We start from the raw sequence: 25,102 nt of genomic DNA, 5'->3' as shown, positions 1-25,102 counted from the left end.
TGCCTCCTTCCAGTCCAGAATGTCTTAACTGTGCTAAGTCATCTTTTAGGCTTGGCTTCATCCTGGAACCTGGGGTTTCTAAGATGAGTCGCATCTCCCCTTCTCCCCTTCTCTACTCTCTGGTGGAGAAAGGCCCTTTGCGCATACGGGTGAGCCTGATGGTACGGGTATCAGATGTGGCAGAAAGTACCCTGGTTAGAATCAACCCGCAGAAATGCCCGGTCAAAGAAGGGCTTGTTAGAACTCTGAAGAAAGGCCTTGCAAAGATTAGGATGTGTACAACTGTCGTTTCTGTCTCTGATCTGTTGGGGTGAGTGAGCACCGGGGCTGGGGGATTGTTGTGGTTCACCTGATGAAGCGTGTATGCCTTGATCAAACCGCCACTTGGTTAAATCATTTTTGGAAATTAGAATTGGATGATTAGACATTCAGTATTGTCAACTCCTGTGTTTTCAAAGATGGATAATGTGGATGTTTCTTTTTAGGAACTAAATGTTTGGTAAACCAACAGTAGTAGTACTTCGTGTCTACTCCATTGGCGGTGGGTGCTTCTGATCGTCTGTTCTGGGTTGGAGCAGGGTCTGTTTTCAAAAATAATTTAGTCCCACTGCCCTAAAGCCATTGCCTGTCCAGGTTTGAACTATCATTGCACAATAATTGTATTAATAAACTTCACTCCCAGAGCAGTATGATTGTGGTTTATAAACATCTTTTCCTTCTAAAACAACCTCTCTTATTTCTAGTGGGGCAAATGCCTCTTAATATTATTGATGCAATTATGCTACATATTACAGGAAATAAAACGGGTGAAAGGGTTCCATGTAGCGCATACGAAATTGAAACTGTGACCTTATTAGTCAGAGGGAAAAAAACCCATCATCATAATCATGATCAATTGCAAAAAACATCATTTGACAGGAAAAGAGATGGATAGGAAGAGGGGTTTATGTCATAGAGAATAATAATAAAAATAAGAATAATAATATGATGATGATGATCAAACCTTTTTTTTGTATAAGCCGAAAACACAGATGGACTGGACTCAGAAATCCATACACGATGGGAATGTAACAGGGAATAATGAGACACCCAAACCAAAAGCCACTAAAGTTTCCCCCCGAGATATAAGGACAAGTACAAAAGGGGCAAAAATTAGACATCGTCCCACCACCTCTTCTGAATCATCAACTTCAGAAAAACCCTAAATACATAGATTAACATGTTGCAGATAATGCAGAGGTCACCAGTGAATGCCCAAAATTACAATGCTGCTCCCATTTTCCCTATCCCTTCTTTGACTGCCTGCCTCTCTTCTTCCTTCATCACATAACTGGAATGGAAGATGCATTCCATTTCATACCTCTGAGGGGGTACTGATAATTATATAAGACAAGCAACAACAGTCAAAGTTGGATACAAGAACCCTTATTCTCCGGGTGAAAATGGAAACCAAGACAGTAAAAAGATGATATATATATCTGCAAATTTTCTTCTGCTCCTGTATCATGATCCTCTGAACCATAGAACAATTCTTCTCTACAAGACCAGACAGCAACATGAATTGGTTTTCACCCCAATTACCCATTTGTTCCGTCAAAGCTACCAACCACATTTGCTCGCTTTTTCTCTCTCCAATTCTCTCCCCACACTTTTGCCTCTGCAACTGCACGTTCTCTATCTAAATCCCGATTTCTTGGAGTTTCCCTTGCTCGCCCAGAACTTATGGGGATGTCTCTCTCAGTGTCCCTAGCTCGTCCAGCACTTATGGGGATGTCTCTCTGAGATTCCTGTCGCTCTAATTCATCCAAGCCCCATTTCCTCCCAGACCCACCACCAGCTTCACTCCTGCCTAAGTCTGTGGCAGTGCTCAAATCCCTTAGAGGATCTCTCCTCCTGAAATCAGGTGAATTCTTATGAGTGGAAGGGGAGCCAAGTCGGCCACCACGTCCAGGATTATCTGGGCTATCCAATCCATCTGGTAGGCTCCTCCTGTCATCCTTGCTCCTAGGAGTAGAGGTACCAACTCTATTACTCTGAGCAGAAGCTGCATTTGGGTCATAAGTTTGGGAGGCTAAATATGTGAGCGCAGTCACAACATCCCCTATTAGAGGTCTTGTAGCTGCTTGTTCTTGCAAACACATGGCTGCAACTGCTAGAGCTTGGTAAAGTCCTCGCATTGGATAACGGCCTTGCAGTAGTGGATCAGCCATCTTAGGGAACTTCCTACGGTCCTTGAAAAGTGGTCGTGCCTACAGATTCATATCCCACAAAATAAAGGGAAAAAGAAGAGAAATCTTGTATAATAATAAATTGAGTATATGCAAGCATCACCTTCATGGAAATTGTTAAAAAGAAAAAGTACAATAAAAGCCGATAAATTGGGAAAATGCAGAAAAGAAACACTTACCCATGCAACAAGGTTATGCTCACCAGCAGCCCGATTGTTATCAATAGCTTTACGCCCTGTGATAAGTTCAAGGAAAACGACACCAAAACTATAAACATCAGACTTCAGAGTAAGTTGGCCAGTCATAGCATATTCAGGAGCGCAATAACCATACGTCCCCATCACCCTTGTGGAGACATGAGTTTTATCACCAACAGGTCCCAGCTTTGCAAGCCCAAAATCTGATAATTTAGGATGATATCCCTCATCAAGAAGGATGTTGGAGGATTTTAAATCCCTGTATATGACAGGAGGGCTTGCTTTATCATGCAAATACTCCAACCCTTTAGCTGCACCAGCAGCAATCTTCATCCTTGTGTTCCAGTCCAGAGGCTCCTTGTCTGGTGGAAGATCTGAAGACAGGCAGCAAATAAAGTAATGAAGTGCGATTTCAGAAAGTGGACTTATCTAATCAAACAATGTGAAATTATGAATGATTTTGGGAAAAATTGTGCAAATATGTTTTCCAACAAAACTCAGTTTCAGTGTAACTCTAAGCATTAGGGTATTTTAACATTTTCAATCCATGAAGAAAATCAATGATTAAATAAGTGCTGCTGCAATAGAATAAAAACTGAAAAATACTCAGCTAGTTGTCAGAAAGCATGACAAATTGTCTTTATTCAGAAAGCAGAAACAGTTTGTTGGAGACATGGGTCATTTAGTCAGATTCAATTGACTATTCTTATACAGGCTTGAACTTCAAAGAACAAAGCGGCTGGGAAACTTCATTAATTGTTAAACTGTTCCATTTGTGCATTCATGAACACATTCACTTCTCTAAAAGCCATCCTTGCAACATGATGAAATAAAGGTGATCTGAAACAATAGAACGCTTTATGTACAAATACATATGGCACATATTATTGGCTCCACAAATTTGCTCTGTTTCTCTGCCTTGGTTTCTCTCATATCTTTCATACTCTATTGGGATGAAGTTGTTAAAAGGTTTATAGACCAAAGACCAGTAAATAAAATCATGGAATAAAGTCTCCAGCATTTTCTCTATAACAGGATTAAGGTTTTTAATTCTCTGAAAAGACCCTTGTTCCCAGTTCAACCTGCCCATCACTTGTTAAAGAAAGAAACCTTCATTAACAGTCTCTGGTGTTTCTGTTTTCTCCCAGAGATCATTTTGCCAATAGCCATCATTTTTCCAAGTCAAGTTAAGTAACTCCCAGATTTCCACTGGCTATGAATGTGAATTAAGTCTGGAACCTGCTATTACCCTTTTGGTGGGTAGAACAATTACAGGATACTAATATCAGCATATGATGTTTTTGTGACCAACAACCTATTTTGATGCTTAGGTTTTTTTTCTTTATTTATTTGATCTCTTTTCTGGTTAGAAAAAAAAAAAAGATTCAGCAATTATTTCTACCATGCATAGTCAATCAGGAGACATTGGGAGATGATTGATCATATTCATCTACTTCCTCATAAAGCAGAAAATTTTCTGCATTATGGTCATATGGTGCTTCATATAATATATATACAAAACATTATCCAAAGTTCATGTCATAAATTCGGACAAGAGTTCTCAAAAGGTCGGTTTTATTGTATGACTAGAATGACAAACATTTTGCAACCACAGTTTCTCATCGTCTCACCTTTCTCAAAATACCATGACTGGATATCATTCTAGTGTAGTGCCCAACAGAGAAAAAAAGATAGAAATTTCTTATAAAAGCCAAAAAAAGAATAAAAAAATAGAATAATAAAAAGATAAAAAGTCAGCTTACAAAGAGTTAGGTCATGTATGTGTAAATTTTATTTCTCCCAAGCAGGAACACGAAGAATACTACTTGTAGACATGAAAGGAAACACGCAATATTAGTATCCAACAGTATGAAAGAAAAATCCTACTATCAGCAACCAATTTTAAGCTGTTGGCATGAGCAGAAAGTTACAATTTTTTTTTCCCTTCTAATATGCAACAGAAAGTTACAAATTATGCTTAAAAATATAACAGAAAATTCCATAGCAATCAAATGATTGAATCTGTGGTCAGAATTCAGAACTAGTCATTCTAACTTAAAAATTGTAGTCTGATGTCGTACAACCTCACTTCCATGCTAGGCTTTTCTTGTTTTTCTTTTTTAATATAACTTTTTTTATAGGATCCATACTAGGATGTTAATGATCATTTAATATGCTTTTGAACTTTTATGTATCAACTAAAATTTTGCATCAATAGTATTATCAAAATAAATTCACACAATATATAGCAGATTACATTGAAAGTATCCACCATGTTAAGATGCATTAAAAAAAGTACTTGCACCACTAAAATGATTTTAGTATCAATATTATTATCAAAATAAATTCACACAATATTTAGCAGATTGCATTGAAAGTATACATCATGTTAAGATGAATTCAAAAAAGTACTTGCACCACTAATATGAACCACATCAAGATTTTTTCAAAAAAGGTTATTTGCATCATTTATTCTTTTAATGCTTTCATCAGGTTTTTTTGATAACCACTACCTTACAACAGTTCTTGTTGATCAGTTTTACAAAGTGTTCCTACTAGTTCACTCCATTTTACAATGCCTTCACACAAACACACACACACAAAGTGTCAATTATTCTTTTAGTATCATGAAAGGTTACAAATGGTTACTAATATTTGGGTCATGACTATACTACCACAAGAGTTACTACTACAACTACTTCAAAGAATTGATGCTGCTGCTGCTACTATTACAAAGGGTCATGCCTGCAACTACAACAAAGAGTTAATACTACTACCATACAAAGGGTCATGACTACCACTTCAACAGAGAGTATCACTAGTGCTACTTCAAAAAAGTACTACTATTGCAAAGAACTACTAATTCAAAGAAGTAGTACCACTAGTACTTCACATTAGCACTACTACTCCTTCAAAAAACTGCCACTAATTCAAAGAAGTAACTGATATTTCAAAGAATCACCACCACTGCTTCAAAGACCTACTACTCTAAAGAACTACTACTACTGCTACTACTTCTACAAAGAACTCCTTCAAAGAATTGCTAAAAGTATTACCAATCCTACTACTACTACTACCACACCAAATCTGTAGTAGGCCAAATTTGATAATTAGTACTACCAAGCTACCACTGCTATTGTGCTAAACTCTTGTTACTGCTAGTGGCATTACACCAAATTACACTACTATCATGCCAAATTTCAAATGCTGTTACCATCACTGCTACTGCTAAAAGAATATTGCCTGAAAATCCTTTCAGTTCAAATTTTCCATCAACTTCCCAACAGAATTATCTAAGTTAAGCTTGATCTTGACTCTGGAGGAGTCCACATTTACCCACTCTTGTGAGAGGGATTTGAAGAGCATATTGCCTTCCATTGCCAAATAATAAAATGTTAAAATGTTCTCTCATGCACATTGGTTATCAGATCCAATAGATCTTCAATAAGCTTTAAAATAGCTTGCAATTCGAAATATTCCCCTCATCTCCTTAAGTTGGTGAAAATGCTCCCATCGAAAACCTGCAAATGTTATACAGGGGTTCTTCAACAAACTATGCTAAATTCTTCCAGAAGGTTCAAGATTTATGTGTGCTTCGCAACTTCAAGGCCAAATCCTTTCACAAGGTTTTTGAACAATTACTTGAAACTCCAAAAAAGACCTTCAATAATTGAACATGGGGCAATGTTTTTTCTCTTTGATAGGTAGAACAAAGTAGTACCTATGTGACAATTGGAACTTTATATACTAGAGCTCTTCTTCAACCATTGCATTTGTGGCAATCTATACAATGGGAATGGACAATCTTGTAGGTCAGACTTTTTTAATCGTTTTAATTTTAATTTCACTAATTAGCTTTGATCTTGGGTGTGTTAATAACTACACAGCATCATTGACAATATTTAGGTAACAAAAATTTATACTGAATAAATTCAGTGGAAGTGTGTAAAGAAACAAGTGCACAGTCAAATGGAATCACCACAAATATCCTCTCCCATGATCGCATAAATTATTCCTATTCAACCTCCAAGAGCACCCAAGGAACAAAAGAAAACTTCTGGTCAGAAGTATTGTTGGCCAAGCATTTTTCATAAACTGTCCCTATTCCTTCATCATTCTAAACTTTGGAGAAGCAACATGAAGATAACACCCTTATAAGTTGCATTATTTGCACCTAAAATGGTAACCAAAAAAAGCCTCTGACATGCCAGTATATCAGTTCAGTTATATGCTGCTCATGCATGGATTTATGATATTGAGCTTGAGTCCACTTAAAAAAAGCACAAAAAAATAAATCGTATTCATAAATCAGGTTTAATTATATAAATGTTTGAACTAAAGACCTTTCTTTATAAGGATTTAACTCAATTGAAAGAGGTATATATAGACACACACTAATACGATAAGTGCATAAATGCTTGCAATAATTCCAAAAAGAAGGAAAAAAACCAAAGTCAGTCCAGAACCAACAGTCAGAAATTATTCTGTGATGTCATATAAACAACAATTTTATAATTCTAAGAACCTATTCTGTTTATCTCAAACGTCTAAGGTCTTAGTGGAGAAATAAAAGGCTAAGAAACAAGCTCAAGATAAGCATTCCTCCTGAACATGCAAATCAAGTTTCACACTAAATCAAATGACAGCATGGTTAATCTACATGCAAAAATAGCAAAACTGTCTTTTGTTATTTATGGGTTAATAACTAGTCCACAAAAGGCAGGCAATCTAACCATGTAAATGATCCTCCAATGATCCCAATGGCATAAACTCATAGACAAGCAGACGTTGGTCCCCATCAGCGCAATAACCAATCAAGTTAACAAGGTTTGGGTGATGTAAGAGGCTAAGCATGAGAACCTCCACCAAGAATTCTCTATTTCCTTGAAGGCCATTTCGGTCAAGTTGTTTCACAGCAACTACCTGCAAATACAATAATTCATTGAACCAAAAATAATTAATGACCAGATGAGACACAGTGATTAACATTATTCAGCAATCCATATTCCATATATAAAAGATTAGGCAAAACAATGTGAAAATTTGTGCGTTTATTTACAGAAAAAAATCTAGCATATCTAGTATAGTGACTACAACTGAACATTTAAATCAGTTGTCTTTCAATGAATATGCTTCATTTATGTATAATTATGGACCTCTATATTCAACCAATCATCGCTTACTTGTCCAGTGCTCTCTAAGCGACCTTTGTAAACACGCCCAAACCCTCCTTCACCCAGCAGAGACTCTGGCCTGAAGTTCTTTGTGGCAGCAGCAAGCTCCCGAAACGTAAATGTTTGTGCGGCAATATGTGCTGTTGGTCCATCTTTTGGAACTGCAGGTTCCTTCTTAGAATCAGAACCGCTCCGAGATTTTGATTTGTCTACATACATAAGAGGCAAATAAAATATTTTAACATGGACTAAAATACATACAGGCCATGATACTAGAATTATAAAATATAATTTAAAGTCCAAGGGCATATAATTTTTAAGACTACTAGAAACGGAGGTTCAGAGTCTACACATTGTGAGTTTACTCAATAACCTTTTAAAACTAAAATGAATTAGGCATGAAGTTCACTTGGCACTGCAATTCAAAACCATAAACGTGCTCTATTCCTCGGATTTCTCAGACATGAAAAGTCGAATTGTTAATTTCACATGTGGATTGGCCATAATAAGAAGTGGCATGTATCTTAACCATCTTCACATAAAAGTTCACATTTCTCATATTTGGTTCCATCTTCAGCAGATGGCGTCCAAGTCAAAATTTTCAATTGGATTAAGTTTATCAGCATCTATGTCTGTGGGACTTTCTACAATTGGCTAATTAATAATCACAAAATATTAACAAAAGTACAAAATGTTTAGAATTTCTATAAGAAAGAGCAGATCCTCAAAACAGTTGTCGACGGCATAGCACTAGGGCAAAAATTAAAAAATATGAACAATAAGCAAATCCAAACACCAGCACCCCATCATTCAGCAGTGACAGTTCAAGCTAACCAACCCCAATTTAGCAATCATCCACTTCACAAAAACTACTAGAGATGAATCAGATCAAAGTAACAGTAAATCATAACAACAAAACACTGAAAATAAAATTTAGAAAACACGAAATTCAAATTCAACACAGTTAAACTATACCCAGAAAAAAAAACCCCCATAAAAAATTAAAAAGAAAAAAGAGCGAAAAACAATTCCAAGAAAAGAGGGTTCACCTGAACTAACTCTGGTCACATGATGAGACTGAGCAGATGAGCCGTCCTTAACTGAATCCTTCTTGGCCACTTCTTTCTTCACTCCATTACCCTCCTTGTTGGATGATCCAAAACAAGGAAAACACCCACCCATATCAAATCGGACCCAAATCGAACAAACCCAATAAAGAACAAAGCAGCTCACCTCTTTCAACACCCTCCCTTCATCATCTCCTCTCTCACAACCCCCCACACCTCAAAATTCAATCACCCACTCTCTCCCTCTACAATCCTCACTACTCATTCAACGCTTCTCCGCCGTTCCTCTCTCTACTCTATCTCTCTAGCATCAAACCCTCCATGCCTGCGAAGAAGCAGATCAACAAATCGAAGAAACTGATGGTGGTGGAAGACAAGGTAAAGAGGAAAAAAAATATGAATAAATAAATGAATGCGGAAATAAAGAGAGTTTTGGGGGCTAAAACCGAATTATCTTAATAATGGAGGGTTTTGTGAGATAATTAGGTGAATAATGTTTTGAAAATATACGAAAAGACACTGTAGTCTCCGTATTTACAATTTTCGCCATACCGTGATATAAGGAGAAATTACAGCTCGGTGAGAATGATGATGATGGTCGGATCGTGGGGCCCACATAATTTTTTTGGCGCTGCGCTTCCACACTTTGTGATGGACATTCTTAACACATGTTTAATACTATTTTTTCCTTTGGTAATGATTGCGTACGGTCCACCCCTGCTTTGGGTTTTGCAGAGATCTTCCTTCTCCGCCGTCGGATGGGGGTAGTTTAAAGCTGTGACGTCCACCACACTTGATCCAACGTCCAAGATTTTTTATAGTTTTTCTAGAAAATTTTTAATTTTATTTTAAAAAAATTGGGCAATAGTACCTGTACCATGTGATACTTATTTTGTCCCAACAAATAAAATATATTTCTAATTTATTTATTTTAAAACATTTACATAATTTTGAATAATTCTCTTTGAAAAGGTAAACTTTAGAATTTTTCTACATGAATTTAGGAAGGGTTTTTAACTTAAAAATTATTTATTTTTTAAATAGTTAAAAATTTATTTATTTATTTTTTAAAAAGGTGTTTAATGATATTTAAAAAACATATTTAATAATCCAAAAAATTAGATGTAATATTGAAAAAAATCACTTATTGCGTTTTCTAAAAACAAAATATTTTTAAAGAAAACACTATAAAACTTAAATTTGAGTGTATTTGATAGTTATTTTGTAAAATATTTTTAACTTTTTTAAAATTCAAATGATAAAATTTTTTAAATATTAAAAATGTTTCGTAAAATTTGTTAAATGAACTCTTAATCATCTACCCAATAATGCAAAGGGTATTTATAATTTTTTTTAAAAATATGAAATTTAATTTTGGGTGGCATATTAGGTGCAATGTAATGGATGAAGTAAAGTTTAGATGTCAATTATCCCCTCAATTTTCAAATAAATTATTTAATTGAAAATATTTATAGTGAATTTTTTTAATAATGGTGTTTCAATTTTGAAAACTTTAAGGACAAAAATTATCAATTTCCCTTTTTTTTTTTACATATTTCTTCAATGAATGTATTATAAAATTGATTTCATGGCCATTTAAAAAAAAAATTATTAAGCTTAAATTTGCATAGCATTTGAAGTTTTATCCAAATATTATATTAAATAAAAAATAAATAAAAAAATAAAAACCTTGGTGACTTAGAATAGAAGAAAAATAATTCAGGCTTGGATCCAAACCAAAAGGGATGAAATATTGATTAGGGCCTGAGCACAAGCTCTGCAGATTGCAGTCCACAGTGGCTGGCTGCCTCGTGGGCAAGCAACAAGGTTAGATGAAGATCCCCACCCCCCACACCAACTATGTACTTCTACAATTGATTAGGGATTTTAAAATTATTACAATAATTTTAAAAATACCCGAATTTAAAAAATATGGAAATAAAATAATTATCTTTTGAACAAATAACTTTTTTTTTAAACGTCATATTCTAAAAAATTATTATTTTAAATATATATATATATATATATATATATATATATATATATATGTTTTCAAAATCTCCACCTTTGATCCAATGCCCTGGCATTACCCATTTCCACTTCAAAGCTAAACGCATAAGGATAGGGCTTGGACCACTCTCCGCCATTTGGGGGCGATCCATTAGTTTTAAAGCAACCACAATTTTTATGGATGGAGCCAAAACAAACCCATCATCCTCGACTATTAAGGAAAAAGGGGTATATATATATATCTATAAAAAATTAGGAGAAAAGCAATACAAGAATAATTTTGGAAGTATTAAAGAAAAACAGAATATTATTTCATTTAAAAGTATTAATAGTGTGATATATATTGAACTTAAATTTTATAAATATAATTTTTTTTTTAAATTAGCAGTTTAACATGATATCAAATTTTGGTTTAGCAGGAGGTCCTCAAGTTGTCTCTCCATAATTTGCATTTTTTTTATTTTTTTATTTAATTTGTAACTTATTTGACACGAATCTAAATTATATCTATATTTTCATATATAGATATGCATATTGAATCTAAATCATACGAAGTTAAACTCTTATGAAAATTAGCAGTTTAATAATTAATAAGTTCATTTACATAAATGTGAACGATGTGTGTATAATTTAATTACTATAACATGGATTAAGGCCTAATTGTAGTAGGTGCCAAAGCACCCAACCCATGGAAAATTATGTATAATTATTTAATAAGAGTGTGATTCAAAATGGGCCAACCTAGTTCTTCTAGTGGGTAAAGTTTCAAAATGGACATTACCAACTCCCTTTTTTCCCCTTTTGAATTCAAAATCCCCATTAGGGGTCACATTATTGCTTTCCCCTTTGTCACATCATCCCTGAATTGGAGAAATTTGAATGGTGAAGCATTTTTCTCAGTGCCCTGGCCTCGAATGTGAAATCTTCTTAGAATTCTTCGGCCCATTATACTTTCTCAATCATTCTTCTTCAATGAAATGACAACTTTCAATTTCTTTCCCCCCCTATATTTAGGATCAAAAGGAATCAAATTGTGGTCAAAGAAATGGGGATACCCCGAGAAGAGATGTGATCCATTCTTTCCAAGGTTGGGGAGAATTGGTAGATAGAGCAGTAAATAGATTGATTTTGCAAGTTGCCAAAGACCTATATATTATTGTCTTCCAATAGGGGGCCATCATGCATTACTTTTATGCAACTTGGTGTCTTGATTTGGTAGTCTGCTGACCTAACCTACTCAAACCCACTTCAGCCCCTTGGTTTTATACTATATAATATATATATATATATATGTACACATTCTCTCAATATAAAACATACTTTTTCTTATCGTATACAACACTCTAACTTTTGCTTGATATTTTGGAAAAAAAAACTAAAAAAAGAAAGAAAAAAAATGTAAAGATTATGTTTGATTCAAAAAGTACTATAAAAAAATGATTTTATTTCATTTGGCTGTAATTAGTAATTACAAAATAAGAAGAAAAAAAAATAAAAGTAATTAGAAATTTATATATTTTAAAATTATTTAACCTATATTAAAGAGTTAAAATAATTGAAGTAGTTAATTTATTAGTTATATATATATATATATATATATATATATATATATATATATATATATTATTTTATTTACCTTTTTTTCTTTATTATATTTTTTCCCTATTTTTCTCAATTTTTTGAGATTAGTGGGCCATTCCCTTGACTTGTATTGATGAGAGTTTGACGCCATGAAAAATAAAACAAAAAGTTGTTGAATTAACCAATTTTTTTATGTCTACCAATTGAAGTATTTTGAAATGAATTGATTTTTGTTGGGAGAAAAATTTTAAGAATCAATCTTCCTTTTGTATAGTATAATTTAACTTATTTGAGTCAAAGTAGAGATATACAAAACAATCATAAAAGGAAACTTGAACTAAAATTTAACTTAAAGGAAAGTGATTTCTCATGAAAAATATAAAAATATTAAATATAATTAAAATTAATTATAAAGTTGTATATTTTCAAATTAAAGAATTAAAAAAATAAAATAAATTTTAAGTAATATATATAAATAATTTATTGATACTTTCCTTTACTTTTTTTTTTTTTTCCTTACACACAAATTATATACACACCCTTTTTTCTTTTTTTTTGTTGGTATAATTGGCTCAAGGCATGAACAAAAAAACAAAAGGGGGAAAAATATTCCAAAGCGTGATTAATGCGGGAGGAAAAGGTGGCTAAGATAGTATAATAATAGGGGGCCTTTATAGATATATTTATGTATGGAGATGATATCCTCTGTCTGACTGCTTTTAAGTACAAAGATGCTTGGAGTTTAAACCACACAGTATGTCTGAACGCCTGAATCTGATGCTCTCTTTTTACCCCTTCGTTGAGCCACTGTTTGGTTGGCTGCTGCTTCCTAGAAAAAAATGCCCATTTTTTTCAACTTCTTTTAGGGCACGATTTTCCAAGAATTTACCCATTTGACCTTTGAAACTTCTCATTTTGGCTTTCTTCTATATCGTACAATTAATTTTTAATTTTCTTTTTATCATCCATTTTTATGGAATTACCCAATTAATTATTATTTTTTAATGAAACTTTAATCAAAATCTCTTTTTTCTTGGAAAAGTGGCATATTCCGGTAAAAATTTTCAATTTAAAAAGTGTGAAAATAATTAAAATAAAATAAGGAAAAAGAAAAGAAAAAGAAAAGGAAAAGGAAAAGGAGCCGTTGAGAGTTGAGAGGAGGACTTTCGGAGAGGGAGTAGACGGCCGACTCGGCCGTTGAGACGCACCATTCCAAAATTTCATTTGTATTTGCTTTCCCTGAGCGAGTATTCGGTGCTCCCTTAGTGACAATACACGTGTCCACAAAGAAAAAATATGATTCAACCGCTGAAGCGGACGGTTTAGATCATCCCAGACAAATCTGATGTGAGGTGGTGATGAATCTTCCATTTTAAAAATGAAACGTGGCGGTCTACCTTTGGAAACTCTCCTCCGAATGAGCAGGATTTACGTGCGAAAAGTAGGCGGCTGAAAGACCACCGTCCAACCAATTGAATCTCGAAACGTGTAGCCGCGGGTGGTCATCGTTGACCAGTTTTTGTTTTCGTACTTTCTAGAAGTTTCTTTCTTTTTCATCAAGGGCCGTCCAAAGAAGGTGATTGGATGGAGGATCACACGGTCGATAAACTTAGATTCTGTTTTGGGGTTGCCATGTGGATGGCATATTCGGTAGACCAATCAGGAAGCGTTGATTGAGTTGACCATTGCCTGTGATGTCAGTCAAATGTAGATGATTCTGGAAGGATGGTGACACTGCCACTTACATGGCCTTCAAAGATTCTTCGTTTGGCTCCCTTGCCATGGCTGATGGCCCATTACTATTATAAAAATTAGGAAAGTGAAGAAGGAAAGAGAAAATTAAAATAAAATTTGAAATTCTCCTTTTAATCTGCTTGGGTTTTGGGTTTTGTTAATGGTAAAAAAAGTTTGACACAAATTTTTTAATAAAAAATTAACTTAAAACACTTTTCATGAGTTTAAGTTAAGTATTAATGAGTTTGAATCAAATTCGTATCGACTTACATAATCCATATAATAAATAGATAATTTTTATATTAACCCGTGTAATAGGAATTTTGATTCAAATTGACTCATTGAATAATCCTCTTATTAACCTAATTGTATTTTAAACCATTTAATCAATATCTAACTCATTTTAAATTTGTTTTTAAATAAATAGGTTAATTAGGTTATAAACACATTTGATTGAGACATTAATCATATAGATATATACAAGATTTTACTAAACTTGATTATTAAATAAGATAACTTGATTATTAAATAGGTTTAATGGGTCACGAGATGTACAACTTGTTAATAATTAGGTAGTATTTGATTTTATATTTTTGACACGATTATTATTCGTGCCGAGTTTGGATTGAGCTATATAGTAGAATATTTAGGCTTTGACATGACACAAATATGACTCACTAATACGAATTATCACCTCTAAATTCTATGATACAAATGAAATATATATTTTCTTAATCGAATTTTTACAACAAAAATAAGATCATCTAAAAAATCGTGGAAAGTTAAGAATAAGGTAAAAGAAACAACTACTACTTTCTTAAAAAATTTGCATTTTTATTTTTACCATTTTTTATAACTAATATTTAAATGGAGATATAAATAACATCTTTTAGTCTCTTAAATGCAATCCATGTTTTAGTATCTTTACCAAGGAATTGATATTTTATATATAAGTAGAAAATTTTCATGTTTGGATGCAAATCGAGGTTAAACTAATAGGATAATAGGATAATCGTTTACGTATTTAAACTAATAGTGGCTAAATGTATTTAGTCGGGATGTTCAAAAGAGATAATGAAATTTAACCCATAAATTTATATTATTTCCAACATTATGATGTCTTAAATTCTTTGCCCATTAGGCCGAAACATGGTTTAAGGAAGCATATCATATGTACAAATGATACTAGCCCAATAAATCCTACATAGTTAGGAGGAGTCCGTAAAGTGATGATATTTAATTTCATTGTGTTTCACGAGATTGAGAAATCGAGGGTAGGAGGAAGTCATTTATTATCCGTTCTAAGTTTAATAAGTCCTTACAACCTAAAAATAGGTCTTTATGGTTAAAGAGCCCATTGTAAACATAGAATAAGAAATTTTTTCCCTTAATTAATTTGGAACATCACAAACATGACTAAGCACCAAACAAAATTTGACAGACATTTCAAATTTCTAGTAATTAAAATTTTGTATTTATTGAGTACTAAAATCTATTTTCCAGAAAAAATTAGGTTCAAGTGGCTAGGAACCAAACAAACTTTGAAGTTTTTTTAATACTAAGAGTCCAAACAAAGCCTAGCCTTCATCTTGGCTGTAGCTGATTTGTGCTATGAATAGAGTATTAGACAAATCATGATGTTTATCATTGATCAAGATGGGTAATCTGGTAGCTAGCTAGGTAGGTATTCGCTTAGTTGAAAGTGTTTCTGAGTTCCTCCAAGCTGTTTGATTTGTTTTTCCTTTAGCCAAGATTATGGGCAATCAAAAGAGATTTCCCATTGAATGAGCCTTTCACATTTGCTTTAAAAAAACAAGTTGTGAGCAGACAGTAGAATTAATTAAGCAATTTGGACAAAGCAAATGGGCCCATAGGCTTCCTAATTGTGTGGGTTTGATCACCTACTAATGGGCCCATTTACTTAATTAGAGTTATAGAGCTTGACCAGACAATTAAGAAAAACCTTTCCACAAATATAAGGTAAGCATGCACACATGAGCATGGTGAGACTACTTGGTAATCTCCTTAGATGAACACAACAGTCGATCCGCTTGATTCACATGCTGCTCCCTCAAGGGCCATAGATGAGCTGAATTACCTTGGGGATCCATCTAACAAGAAGCCCCAACATTGCAGTATATGGATATCTTGATGAAGAAGACCAAAAAAAGGTTTTGCCCTACAGCCCAGAAAAAAATTATTCCTATATCAATGCTTGAGATCTTATGCTGTCTTATTTATAGCACTGGCTAGAGAGTGAGCCATATATTTAAGTATATGCCATAATATAGTGTATAGGAAAACCCCCCATTTGTTCTTGAGATTTTGAGAACCTCTCCTAAGTGATTATCGGTATTCTGTGAAGAGTGACAGATGAGAAAAGTGTAGTATGGAAGAAAAGAATTCAACTTTTATTTCCCACCACAACAAAGATGGATAATGATTCCAATAAAAAGAGGAGAATATATAAAACGTGAAAGAAAATGGAGAGGAAATCATTGTCTGTAAGTGAAAATTCTGTCTAATTTTTTTTTTTTCATAAATATTCACCATGTTTTTACAAGGGTCTACAATGTACATATATCAATCTTGACCCAAAAATTCTGAACCCCCGTGATTGTCTTAGACTGTGTGTATATATATATAAATATATGAATTGGTGGAACCAGGAAACCATGTGGTATGGCTCAAATCAATGACACTATAATTGGAACCCCATGTGAGAAAGTGGTTGGAAACTGCTAGAATTGCAGAGGTCTATCGTCTGATTTGAATAATGAGATGGATGTGGAAGGAGATAGTCTTCAGCTAAGTGATTTCAATGCCTTAATGGGTATAGTGACAAACAAAGAAAAGGCAGGTTCAGGCGGTCCATGGCCATGGAGACTGGCTGGACACATCTGCAATGAGGTCCACCACAGTTTTGTTGTTCCACCTTTGCATTTCCCTACTTTGTATTCTTTCATTTGTTATGTATAGGCGCTGGTGGTGCTTGCTTTATAAACATTCCCTTTAATTTTCCTTTTTTTTTTTTTTTATAATAATTATCGATTATTCGGAGAGGAAATTGACAGAAAGTTAGTTGATTGATATGATCACTTTAGGGATGGACCCTATGTATTAATTCTTGCGATGGAATCAGTTCAAATATGACTGATTTTCGTATCTTCATCTACAACTTTTGTGGGGTTTACACTGTAGAAAGATAGGAAACTGATCAAACAAGCACAATGTGCCTGATAAATGTGTATGATACTAACCAGATTTACAAATATTTTCAATGGATGTCAGAAAAATAGAAACATTTCTCATCATGAACAGATCATACATACCACAAAAAACACATGCACATCTAAGATTGTGGAAGGAATTGAATATGAACTACCTTTCTCTATTGTAAGATAAAATGGAATCAATTCCATCAACATTTTACAAAGGTGAATATTTCGTCTTAGCCTGTCTGGAAATGGAGGAATACAAGAGTGCTTCCAAATTAAAGTTGGGAGCATACATTTTCTCCTCTCCCTTTGGCATCTCATGTTGGTTGGATAATTGCTCAGGAGCAATTTAATTAATTTCACTATAATTTCAATCAAATGCTAGCATTTGGATGCTGCAGTGCTGCCACAATGAAGACCTAAAGATGCCGCGCTCTACGGCCGGCTACTGATCATCAAGGCAGTGAAGTTTGGTTTGATGTTCCTCATGCTAGTGTCTGGCCAAATCCCAGATGGTAAAACCCTCATATATAACAGGATAATCTCGCAATCTATTCCTTTCTTTCTTTCTTTCTTTTTTCACTATGAGGTTGGCTAATACGTGAAGGAAATGAAGTCTTTTTGATCTTGAGTTCCTGTGTGGTGCAACTCTGGTGATGCTTAGCTATCTAAACTGCATCAGTACTGATTAGATGTTTGTTCTTCATTCATGGGAAAGAGCTAGAAAAGGGAATTTTTCGCTTGCGTGAAAGAGCTTACACTGTCCTGTAGCTTTAGGCAAGTATGAACATTGCGGAAACTGATGAAGATGGGAAATTGATGAAGATAATCATAAAGCTTAAAGGTTCCAACGTGCGTGATGCGTTTGAGCTAGCTTTTCTTGCCTTGGTCATAACGGCATCTGAGGGGCCGGTCCGGGTGGATCAGGGATAGCTAGTCAAATGTATGGCAAAATCATGAAGCACAAGACTTTCCATCGTCATGATTAGTAGTTTTCATTATTACTTTTGGTAACCCCTCTTGAAAAACTTCCCTAATTCTGGATGTTATTTGCTTAATGCTACCGACAGTTTGTTGGGAGAAATCTCATGGATGGCAGATGGAGTCCATGCATGTCTTCGTCTTTCTGTCCATATCTATACAGCTTTTCTAGATAGTAAAAGTTCAGAAATTCTGAAAGAGCCAGATTCTTCCAGGTTTTCGCTATCTTCTTTACATCCTCAATCAAATAAGCTCGTCATGAGCCATGAAGAGGACAGCTTTCAGGGGAAAATGTTGTAACCTGTATATACATATTGCCGTATGTTTATACAAAGAATATTACCTCAAAGACAGATCACAAATTAGGTATCCTCGAATCAATTTATTTGGACTTGATTTAGAGTATAATTTGAAAGGAATGGATAGGAGTTGATCATCAAATTCTAGCTATCCCAACTGGGGTACTTTTTTTGCCCTTTGGATATACACATAGGATAGCAATAAACATTATCTGTGAAAATGTAGGTAGATGGTTGGTTGAAAATTGAATTAACCAAGGCTTTATGAGGTGTTCCGAACCGGGTTCTTCGATCGATGGTAAACAGCTTACTGGATATAGATAAATGCCATTTTGGAAAGGCTCGGCGTCACACCCCATTATAAAGAATTTGCACCTGGAATTCCAAGGACAGGCACTAGACAAATCAAATAACCTTATGAATGACTAAATGGTGGATCCTACCGACAATGCCAAGAATCAGTCTGGATGGTGACAAGGCTGATTCGATCAAAATCCGACAGGTTAGTGGGAGTTAAGTAGCTTAAATATTCAAATGTTCTCCGAATGAGCACCTCTGAATATCAAATTACTCAGGTGATTTGCTTCCTCTTCTGATTGATCAGACATGTTAATTATCTAAGGTTTTAGGACACAAGCTTTTGAAGATCATTCACATACGATGGAACAACACTAACAAGAATATACATGTATATAGGACTTCTTGTATGAACTCTAGTTTTAGTTGTGGAAGAATATATTCATCTATTGGAATGATCATTTCAATTTGGGCCACGTAATTGCTGGGGAATTTCAAAGTTTATTCAAAAGTGTGCGTGACACTCATCTATGCATCTCATAATCTTTAGCTTCATCTTGTTAATTGAATTAATTAAATTAGTTAAGACATGATTAAACTCCAAACAGAAATCAGCACGATCAAGATGATATTAGTATGTGGATCGTTTCTCACGCAATTAGATCGATGGATGGACGGAAAATTGAGAGGATGATCATTTGGAAAACCAATCAGCTCAAATGCTGGTGATCTTAGGGCATTAATGGCCGAAGTGTTTTTTTGTCTTGTACCATATATAAGCATATTCATATGCCACTACACGATTATGAAAGCATGATATTCCAATTTTTTTTGTGGTTATGGAAGCGCTTTCCAAGTTTAAATACAGAAAAAGTAAGCCTTTATATGGGAAAAAGCACTTAAAATTGATTCACAATGGAAGCAGAAGTCATTCTTATTCCAGTTTCAATACTATAATATTTAAGTACACCGTTAAATTATATTTATAGACTCTATAGATCGTTTCAGGATACAACCTATATACTCCTCAAGCCGCCAGTTATATAGGGAAAAAAAGGGCAAAAAAAGAGAGCTTTGATACAAGTTGATTAACCTTATTATAGGCTTTAGTATTAGGTGGCTAGCCAGCTTCCTCCATTACCACTAAAGCCATATAGCTCCGGCTTCTTTCAGCATTTTCTTAAGTGAGCCATTGAGATGAAGGGTCATCACAGTATTTGCAGAGCCCACAAATTTTCCCCCAATGAACACGGCCGGAACTGAGGGGTTGCACCCTAGCCTCATCAGAGCCCACTCCATTTCTTTCCCTCTGGAGTCCTCGTCGAGCTCGTGGATTGCCGGACTAACCCCTTGTTCATAGAACAATCTCTTGATGGCATGGCTCATGCAACAGGAACTCTTACTGAAGATCACCACTGCCTTTTGCGACGCCAACTTCCCAACACGATCCATCGAAGAACTATATATATGTCTATAGGTTAGAAAAAAATGCGTAGTAGTTGTATTGAGACGACAATTCGAATGTAGTTGCCCTATAGGCTTGAAGTAGAAGAACAATGGTGGTTATATATATGAATTGAGGTTGTTGGTGGATTAGATGAAGTTGTGATGGGAATGGAGGGATGCTGGGCTTATATATACGCAGACAGATGACAGTGGTGCATTGCATACTTGCATTGTTTAATGTAAATGAAGAAAAGAGGATGAAAAGGTGAAAGGTTCCTTCAGATATTTGGATTTGATGCCCAAAACACCCTTGATTTGATAGCTACAAACTATGCCTTAGAATCCACAAAGGGTTTCTGTACAAAATAACCAATGTTCCGGACCCTGCCGAAAGTGGCCATGCTAAGGCAACAAAAAGAGAAGGAAAAACATATACATGTAACATAGGGATACCAAAAATGCCTTTGAATTTATGATATGTAAGGGTGGGTGGGGAATGTCAACTTTGGATAGTGTGTCATGAGAAGGCTAGTTGCTGTGCCACCACACATATATATGTGACGCGCAGATACAGTTGCAAGTATGGCTAAGATTTGCCCCATTTAAAGTTGCCCACATTGGATTCAGACTGTAGGGTGCATGAATCTGGTGTAGGTGTAGGGTCAATTTCCCTGGAAAATTTCATCAACTTTTTCTTTTCAGAAAGTCAGTAAAATTTTTTACATGGCCACCAACGTTCCTAACATAACATTGAAGCAGAAGGTGTTCGATGAATCTGATGTTTGAGACGGGAATCCACAAACAGTACTGGAAACGTAACATTACATCGCTCCATATATCGGATTGGAAACAGAAATCAATTCATGGATGAAGAACATTGATATGAAGTTCATGATTATCTGAAATGGCCCCACGATCACGCGTACATGTTACAGATAGATTGAGGATATAATATGGACACACATTTTTTGGTAGATGCCAACATGAAGAATATCGCGAGAATCGCAATCAGTACTAAAAAGATCACGTTGCAGAATAACCAAAATGATTAAAGAAGAATACACATGAGAATTAGGCTATGGAAGATTGTATCATCATCATCATCATCATCATCATTTTTATCCTTTTGTTCGTATAATTGAAATGATTATGATCTGTACTCATGTTTAAATGCGAGAGAATTTTTGATAGAGTTATTCCCTCTCACTTTCACATATGGAAAAGCAATAAAAGTGAGAGCATTATATTTGTTCCTCAGCTTTCTTTCCCTTTCTTTAAGAGAAAAGGAATATGAGCTAGGGCAATTTGTACAGACATGTACCTCACCAACCTCTTAACATAATCCACCATATGCCACGGTCCGTCCTCGCGTTCTCTTTTATCTTATGCGCGTAAAAGTTGACATTCTTCCTTCAACTGGCACCACCCATGCTCCTAATTATCTTCTTGAACTCTCTCGTCTGTGCGCATACACATGAATCTCCTATGCCCATGTCTCTCATTCTCTTCAAATTTTCCCATAGACATCAATATTAATAAGTAATTAAACTTCGATCTTTTTTCCCAAAATTAAAGATGGTTATGTCCTGTAGTTGTTCAAGGAAGAAATTTTATGAGTCTAATAAAAAAACCCTAAAAATTACTTTACAGTTCTGCATCTGATGCATGAATGTCTATAACCACACTTACATAAAAGGAGGTTGATGGGAAACAGATGGTCTCCATTCTTTAGAACAAGCATAAGTTCATCTACCCATCATATATATTCTACAAAATTCAACTTTGTCGATATAGGAATAATCAGAGATAAAAGGCCATGCATGCATGCATGCATTGATAAGTACGGCAATTGTGTTACGGTCAAGTAACCCTACAAAATGGCCCTTGGACTCCCATTTGAGCCGGTTATGGGTGGGGAATGGGTCCTTGGTATTGAGGTCGCATGCTTTTTCTAGGTCATACCTTGGGATGGTAATAGGGTGGATTCGGGACGGACCGCCCCCATTCCAACCCTGCCCCGTTTATTCAAAACAATTCTCATCCCCATCCCATTAAAAAAATTAAACGGGGTGGGGTGGGCGGGTATGATAAATTCTCGTCTCATTTAACTTTTTTTTTTTAATTTAATTTAATTTTTTTAAAAACTACATTTAAAATTTTTAATTATATTTATATAAATATATTTTATAAATAATTAAATTATTATATTTTTTTATAACTTATTTTATTAAAAATATTTTATCATTATTTATATATTAAAAATAGTAAAATAAAAATTAAATTAAATTAATTTTAAATTTTAAATTTAATTTTATATATAATCGGGTCAGGTCGAGACGGGGTGGGGCGATACCCAAACCCACCCCAGGTTTTTTAAAAAAATTTCAAACCCGTCCCAAACCCGTTTATTAAAATTAAACGCCATCCCATTAGGGACGAGGCGGGGCGGGTACCCGAAAAGACCCGCCCCATTGCCATCCCTAGTCATACCATTAACATTTGAGAATCTAAAATCAATTGACACTATAAAGAGTATATATGCATATAGAAAGATATGCATACTTTTAGCACTACCATATATGGATAGAACAATCAAGATTCCCCGATGACGAATTAAAAGTGGGAAAAAAAGTGGATGAGCTTTTGCATTGACATGATTTTTCTAGAGACTAATGTATGATCTCTGAGTCTTCAAGAACTTTATTTATGCATACATGCTTCTACAATGCTAACAAATCTATTTTTTTTTAATCAATTTAGTTTATTGATCAACTAAGAATTATGTTATCTCCATGAACACACTCCTCATTAAAGACTAATTCCATGAATTCTTTGTCATGAAATGATCCATATATAGCCCACCCAAAAGGCCATATTATAAGATCTTAATGGGTACATATATATATTCATCTAGTATACAACTTTACATAAAATAAAAAATAAAAAATTGAATGAAATAGTGAAGATAATGTTGGGGACCTTATGGCATCTGTCTCCTCTTTTCATGTACGGTCATTCTCTGGTATGGTATGTGTCCTTGAAAAGTGGAAAGTAGCTTTGCTTTGCTTGGCTTGGCTTAGGCTTAGCATTGATGAGTAAAAGATTTCATCCCCTCAATGGTTGTGCCACAACCAAGAAAAATGTAGTCCAATGGATCTCATCCAAGGGTTGTTGGCTGAGATGTCATGTTGTTGATGACTTATGGCTTATGTTACCAACCATATGTCTTTAACTTATTAGTAAATGTTTTTTTTTTCTCTCTTTATTTTGGCTTTCCGGCTAGCCATATATTCTCTTTATTCATTTGAATCGAATGGGAATCTTGTTACATATAAAGGAAGTGTGTAGGGGTCCCAAATGGATAAATCCAACTGTTTGATCCAACTCAGCAGATGCCTCCAAGATAGGTACAGGCCCCAAAAAATGGAAAATGGACTAGTAATTCAAAATATTACAAATTCCCTTACTTATGGAGCAATAACCCATTAGTCATTACAGCTGATTCGATTGGGTTGATCTCATCCTAGGGGCTTCATCATAGTATATATTTTGTAAATGATTGGCCATAATCGTCCATATACATAAGGACAAAGCCTAATTGGGCTGCATGTCCTTGGGTTTTTGGGTCATGGAGTTGCTAGAAATGCATGCACTTAAAAGGAATGTGGAGTAGTTTTGGTGGAAAAAGAGAAGGAATTTGGACAAAGGAAAGAAAAAAAAGTTGACAGACACCAGGGAATGTGTAGCCGTACCATCGACGCCTCTTCATTTCCGTATGCAAAGAATCGTTGATGTGCAACTTTTATTCCATATAGTGCGACGAATAGTTCATTGCATGCCCAGTAATGATCAAGAGATTTGGAAATAGACCGAAATATCTATTAGAACATTCTCCTTTTTTGTTTTCTTTTTCATTCTTCACATGGACAAATTTTTGTTGGTTAGAATGCTAATCCCACTAGTATCTTCATCGTTCACTATAAATAACTTCCATTTGGACCTAAAGCTCCACAAGCAAATCCCTACAGCAAGTGTCTCCACCACTACTCTACAAGGCTCACATTTCTCCCAAATCTTTTCTCTTCAGTCTTGTTGATCCATTACTTCTCAATTGCCTACTCTTCCTTCCATTTTACACACCCCTTGGCACATTTTCTTGGATTGAGAGTAAGTAGTGCAATGGAGAGGGCAGTGGCAAGGTTGGCATCAGAGAGGCCAGTGGTGATATTCAGCAAGAGCTCATGCTGCATGTGCCACACCATCAAGACCCTTTTCTCGGACTTTGGAGTTAACCCGGCCGTCCACGAGCTGGATGAAATGCCGAGAGGGCGTGAAATTGAGCAGGCCTTGGGCAGGCTCGGGTGCAACCCCACGGTGCCAACAGTGTTCATTGGTGGTGAACGGGTGGGTGGAACCAATGAGATCATGACCCTTCACCTCAATAGATCCTTAATCCCCATGCTCAAGAGGGCTGGTGCCTTATGGGTCTGAACCATAACTCTCTAATTATCACCATAATAATGTCATCTTACTTCAAGTTATAAGATGAGATGAACCCCTATCGTACGAGGCAGCATATAGTGTGACTGTTTTGTATAATACTATATGTACTACTAATAAACACTCTATATCCTATATATATATATATATATATATATATATGTACTGCTCACTTTTTTGGTACTGTGATGTAATATTGTAATGTAATGTAAGGAAAGGTAAGGTAATCTCTCCTTCTGGTTTTGGCTAATAAAGTTGCACTTTTCGTTTAAGTCTTGATTCTTCTTATCTAATGTGCCTTTAACTTGGAAATGCTACACATTTTGGATTTGCTTGGGGATTGTTTGGATTGATGAGGATTGGGTAGGAG

General features: G+C 35.0%; 3 protein-coding genes across 3 annotated transcripts; 1 reads left to right on the top strand and 2 right to left on the bottom strand.

The window, feature by feature from the left end:
- Positions 1 to 959: 959 nt before the first annotated feature.
- On the bottom strand, positions 960 to 9,048 carry LOC117914635 (serine/threonine-protein kinase PBL27). The gene is made up of 5 exons (XM_034830048.1): positions 8,649 to 9,048; positions 7,609 to 7,808; positions 7,159 to 7,348; positions 2,408 to 2,799; positions 960 to 2,249 (listed from the first exon to the last, which is right to left on the bottom strand). Exons 1-5 carry the CDS (start codon positions 8,779 to 8,781, stop codon positions 1,578 to 1,580), a joined length of 1,587 nt encoding a protein of 528 aa, XP_034685939.1. The 5' UTR covers positions 8,782 to 9,048; the 3' UTR covers positions 960 to 1,577.
- Positions 9,049 to 19,691: 10,643 nt separating this feature from the next.
- On the bottom strand, positions 19,692 to 20,409 carry LOC117915008 (monothiol glutaredoxin-S10). The gene has a single exon (XM_034830548.1). It carries the CDS (start codon positions 20,236 to 20,238, stop codon positions 19,930 to 19,932), a length of 309 nt encoding a protein of 102 aa, XP_034686439.1. The 5' UTR covers positions 20,239 to 20,409; the 3' UTR covers positions 19,692 to 19,929.
- Positions 20,410 to 24,260: 3,851 nt separating this feature from the next.
- On the top strand, positions 24,261 to 25,004 carry LOC117915046 (monothiol glutaredoxin-S2). The gene has a single exon (XM_034830597.1). The coding sequence runs from the start codon at positions 24,412 to 24,414 to the stop codon at positions 24,721 to 24,723; it is 312 nt and encodes a 103-aa protein (XP_034686488.1). The 5' UTR covers positions 24,261 to 24,411; the 3' UTR covers positions 24,724 to 25,004.
- Positions 25,005 to 25,102: the final 98 nt, after the last annotated feature.

This window comes from Vitis riparia, chromosome 5, assembly GCF_004353265.1.
Source record: "Vitis riparia cultivar Riparia Gloire de Montpellier isolate 1030 chromosome 5, EGFV_Vit.rip_1.0, whole genome shotgun sequence".
Taxonomy (NCBI): Eukaryota; Viridiplantae; Streptophyta; class Magnoliopsida; order Vitales; family Vitaceae; genus Vitis; species Vitis riparia.
The sequence above is the reverse complement of the archived record's forward strand: the minus strand, read 5'-3'. Positions and strand labels throughout refer to the sequence as shown.

What these genes read in the sequence shown, in the direction of transcription:
- LOC117914635 (XM_034830048.1), bottom strand. Translation starts at nt 8,781, where the DNA reads ATGGGTGGGTGTTTTCCTTGTTTTGGATCATCCAACAAGGAGGGTAAT. An exon ending in ATTGGAGGATCATTTACATG is followed by an intron (nt 2,800 to 7,158) that starts GTTAGATTGCCT and finishes GCCTGTCTTCAG; the next exon opens with ATCTTCCACCAGACAAGGAG. An exon ending in AGCATAACCTTGTTGCATGG is followed by an intron (nt 2,250 to 2,407) that starts GTAAGTGTTTCT and finishes ATGAATCTGTAG; the next exon opens with GCACGACCACTTTTCAAGGA.
- LOC117915008 (XM_034830548.1), bottom strand. Translation starts at nt 20,238, where the DNA reads ATGGATCGTGTTGGGAAGTTGGCGTCGCAAAAGGCAGTGGTGATCTTC.
- LOC117915046 (XM_034830597.1), top strand. Translation starts at nt 24,412, where the DNA reads ATGGAGAGGGCAGTGGCAAGGTTGGCATCAGAGAGGCCAGTGGTGATA.